The sequence below is a fragment of the Haliotis rubra genome, unplaced genomic scaffold (assembly GCF_003918875.1).
Source record: "Haliotis rubra isolate DU_JTF1 unplaced genomic scaffold, ASM391887v1 Scf674, whole genome shotgun sequence".
Taxonomy (NCBI): Eukaryota; Metazoa; Mollusca; class Gastropoda; order Lepetellida; family Haliotidae; genus Haliotis; species Haliotis rubra.
In genome coordinates, this window is record NW_025767384.1 from 95,101 (window position 1) to 100,015 (window position 4,915).

The window sequence follows — 4,915 nt, forward strand, 5'->3', positions numbered from 1 at the left end:
ATTCTGGTCCAGAGAAACCGACGGATAGAATATAAGCAACGTTAACACCTTTGATGCTGTCCAAACAACACGAGTCGTTGTGTCGTACAAAGAATGGGTGGTTTTATTCTCGCAGTACAACTGTGAGAGGTAGGGCGAACAGCGTCTGACGGATGCTATCTGCGAATGGCGGCGAAATCAGGTTGACACCTGGGAAGCAGATGGCGGATTGACCCTCCCTTGGTCTTCTCTTGGTATTCTGGTCTGTCCGCGAACTTCCCCGATATCTGTCGGCTCCACTTATCCTGCCTGCTTTTAAAGCCAGGCGGACGACTAAGAATTTGTTTTGGGTCGGCAATTCTCATAGACATAATTGTCCTCCCAAAGGAAAGAAGTGGTGTAATGTCCAATGACTATCCCTTCCACAATATGGAATAGGATTCGCTCAGTCCTAGTGGTGCTGACCCACACCCTAACCGATCCACCGTTAAATCTTTTATGACTGACTGACTGAGTTTGGTTTTACGCCGCTTTTAGCAATATTCCAGCAACATCACGGCGGGGGACACCAGAAATGGGCTTCACACATTGTACCCATGTGGGGATTCGAACCCGGATCTTCGGCGTGACGAGCCAACGCGTCAACCATTAGGCTACCCCACCGCCCCAAATCTTTTATGAGGTCTCAGGTTGATCTTGATTTGATGTATATTCGACGTCGCCAAACACGACTATATCTCTCAAGGACGTGCGGTCAACCAGACACGTGACCAGTGATGACTAACCCAGTCTTGATGGTGTGCATGCGCAATGTTAAAACAACTTGCATCAACTGGCAATACCATTAATCTGTCCCTTACAGTATCTCTCTACGTGGGATGAATAATGGAATTGCGGCATACAGTCTCTTCCCTTAGGTACCGGTGAAGATCCTTGTTTTAACCCTTGTCAGCAACCCATGTTTGTCGTAAGAATACAAACTTTTCAACGTCGGGCGTTGTATGCTGCCGTGCTTCTGAATCTCTCACACGCACTTTATCATGTGTATATATGGTTATTTGTAGGTTCATCCATGTGCCAATCAACCATGCAATGCCAAGCACATGTGCATCCCCGTCAACACAGCTAAAAGCCATGTATGTGTACGTATTGGGGGCTTAATACCACAAACTACTACTACTACTACTACGATTACGACTACTACTACTACTACTACTACTAATACTACTACCCCTGCATCAACTACAACTACCACCACGACTGCTACTACTACCCCAATCACCTTCCCGGCATCAACTACTACTAACCCTGCATCAACTACAACGACTACTACCACTACCGCTTCTACAACCCCAACCACCACCCCGGCATCAACTACTACTACTATTGCTACTACTACTACTACTACTACATCTCCTATGGCGGCCACATCGGTTCCAGCATCAACTTCAACAGCCACACTGGCAAGCTGGACTCCACCATGTACGTACATGTATGAGACAGTGTTATTGTTAAATATTACGGTGAAAAGCCACATGGATCTCTATTTCATTGACCGGATAGGAAAATACACGCAACTACATATATCTGGAAATTATTGTTTCCTCAATGTATTTAGTTGTAGATCTGAAAGAGCATGTCTGAATAGTTCTGTTCCTTGTAGCCTTTTTCTTCATTGGCAGTAGGAATTATCAACGAAAGACATCAACGCTTATAGTTTGAAAATGGTAACAATTCAGTTTCTGGAGGAAGGCATAGCGGCAAAAGAAATTTTGCCCAAATGTCTTCAGGCTCCAGGACTAAAAAACGAAACTGTGCGTCTTTATTGCCATTGGTGATATATCCTGCGGGCATCAGAAAAAGGTATCAGATCAGCCAGCAATATCTTTAAACACGAGGCTAGTCCACGAGGCATATGGTGGGATTTGAGCAACACTTGCATGTTTTCACATTTAACGACACAAGCTGCACTGACTTGGCTAAAACGTTCCTCCAACTAGGGTCCATGCAAGAAGCAAAGGCACTGTAAGTCCCAATGGACCCTAATATGGTGATCTACCTTCAGTTGTTGGCGATCAATAGCCTGTTTTTATATTGTATCGTCCTCTATAGTTAGAGTATTTTAGATATTATCACTAGTTTTAAGTATATATCTGTGATAGTCTAGTTGGTTCTACTGTCCCTTGTCGACAGCTATTTCAATTGATTACCTTGTTTTTATGGCTATATGGCTGTAATATTGCCGATGCGATGTAAAATTTTACCTCACTCACTCACTCACTCACTCACTCACTCACTCACTCACTCACTCACTAAAACGTTCCGAAAAGGCGATCTATTTCAGTTTCTTAGCTTTAGTTCACACATCAAATTATTACATTTTAATATTACTTGTTGTGCTGCAGATTTGATTTTTTAAGGGGCGGTGGGGTAGCCACACAATATGTGAAGCCCATTTCTGGTGTTCCCCGCCGTGATGTTGCTGGAATATTACTAAAAGAGGCGTAAAACTAAACTCTCTCAGTCACTTTGATTTTTAACCCATCACAAGTTTACTTTCAATTCGGGCTCCTTATCCACAATGGTGAAGTACAAACTCTATATCTTGCACACCCAGGGTGCACATTGTGTACATTCTGTGTGTAATATTTTTTTCATCACAAGGGATAAATATTTCAGTGTCAAAACAATGAAGGATCTTTTTACAATGTCAATTATCATTTAATCATTGAATTTCTAAAAGAAGTAGATTTACTTGATAAATTTTGATTGATATGTTTTGTATATAGATATATATATTATTGGTAGTTTAAATGAGCAATTTGATTGTTAGTGGCTGTATCCTCACAGGGGGGTTGAATTTTTGTAAAATTATTGTCCTCCTGTAGGGATATGTAAGTCTCATAACTTTCAAAGTAAATTTATAATTACCAGATTTGTAAACGTAGTATTTGTGTCATTTTATCTTGTGGCTACATTTTCCCACAAACGCCAGCGGCTAATGTAGCAAAGATACACGGTCCCTAGTATGGTGACCTACCTTCAGTTGCTGGTGATCTCAAGCCCGTTTTTATATTGTATTGTTCATAAAACTTGTTAAATTTTACAGTTACACGCTAGTTTTAATTCTCTATCTGTGATAATCTAGTTATTTTACTGTCCTTCGTCGACAGGTTTTTTTATAATTCAGTTGCATTTCTTATGAATTTGTAATTTATTAAAGTCACGATATTGATGAAATATTGCCGATGTGACTATTAATCTTAACTCACTCACTCACTCTGTGTGTAATATACTTCTGTGTCTTACAGATAACGGTACATGTGTGACGGACAGCGACTGTGCTGTACCTCCTGGATGGACTTGTTCTGGGGGTGTCTGCACATGTTCCATCGGATACGACCTGGACGAGACCAGCGTTACGTGCAGGAAGCTGACAGGTAAACAACCTACGGCGTGATACCGGAAATACATTTTACAACTGTACCCATGCAGTTAAACGGGGCAAGTTATTTAATACTTTCCCATCAGCCTCTATATAACTGTCAGCCATTTATTGTCACTTGAGCGCGCGTGCGTGTGCGTGCATGCATGTGAGTGTGTGCATGCATATGTTTAAGCGTGTACTTGTTATGACTCCACATTATTCCACTTTAAAATATACTGGACATCATAAGCATCGTCTTTTGGAATATTTTGTGCCATGTGTATTCGGTATATTCACAATACAAGTTATTTATGCCACATTTCAGTAAAAGTAATAAATGCCTTTTATGTTTCAGCATAGTTGTTTTAGTAACCGCCATGACTGGGCAACAGTGTAGATAGTTGCTTAGAATATGAATCCACCCATGAAGGTCCGGGTTAGAGTTAGTCTTCAGTAACCCATGATTGTCGTAAGAGGCGACTAATGGGATCGGGTGGTCAGACTCGCTGACTTGGTTGACACATGCCATTGTATCCCATTTGCGTAGATCGATGCTCATGCTGTTGATCACTGGATTGTCTGGTCAAGACTCGATTGTTTACAGACCGCCGCCATATAGCAGGAATATTGCTGAGCGCGGGGTCAAACTGAACTCACCAGAATATGAATCACTGGCTTCTGTATCAATAAACTACAGGAATGATTTGGGCCTGATGTCGTTTTAGGTCCAAATGGTTGTGTTGCTTTTAAGGGAGCTTTTGTCGGCATTTCAGTCCTATAACACAGAGTGAAATACACAATCATACAAAAATATCTTTTATTGTTTTACAGAATGCTCGTCGTTTGGATCTGATTTCACCCTCTTCGTGAACCTGGCAATCAGAGGACACAACATCAGGACCATCCATTCTAAGACTTCTGCGGAATGTGCAGAGCTGTGTGTCGATGCTAAAGACATCGTCTGCAGATCCTTCGAAGATTACTATAATAGCTGCTTCTTGCAGACTCTGACGTGGTTTGACGTCGGCGGCGACGATCATCGGTCTCTAGAAGATGTTGGTCATTACCAGCGTCGATGTAACTGGTGATACGCATGGCGACGACAGTATTACATATTTCCCCAATGTTTCGGAAACTCAAAGCGAACCCGTCCATGCATAAACCTCTAACGTGCTCTCTACAAATCAATATCATCGACTGCACGCACTAGATTATAAAAAAAACTTTGATGAACTGTGAATGAACCCTCACAGCCATACATTACCACAAAAGAATAATCTCTGAATGGGTTCTATATTTTATGTTTAAATGTTGCAGGCACTCGTGAAGAGCAATCTCCTCAGAAGGCAGACTGGTTTTATATATATATGTTGTATGTCTACAAACGGGACTCACTCACTGTGCTTTGATGTATCGCATGGTCGCTCTAGTGTTCTTATGTAGATGTGTTTATGGAGTAGAGATCATAATTATACATCCATATATATTTGCACAGTGTGTGAATGCAAT

The 4,915-nt window shown here is 41.5% G+C and overlaps 1 protein-coding gene across 1 annotated transcript; it reads left to right on the forward strand.

Moving 5' to 3' along the window:
* Positions 1 to 1,397: 1,397 nt before the first annotated feature.
* On the forward strand, positions 1,398 to 4,682 carry LOC124257817. Its single transcript, XM_046691957.1, has 3 exons — positions 1,398 to 1,461; positions 3,291 to 3,419; positions 4,238 to 4,682. The coding sequence occupies exons 1-3, from the start codon at positions 1,398 to 1,400 to the stop codon at positions 4,492 to 4,494; spliced, it is 450 nt and encodes a 149-aa protein (XP_046547913.1). The 3' UTR covers positions 4,495 to 4,682.
* The last annotated feature ends 233 nt before the right edge of the window (positions 4,683 to 4,915 follow it).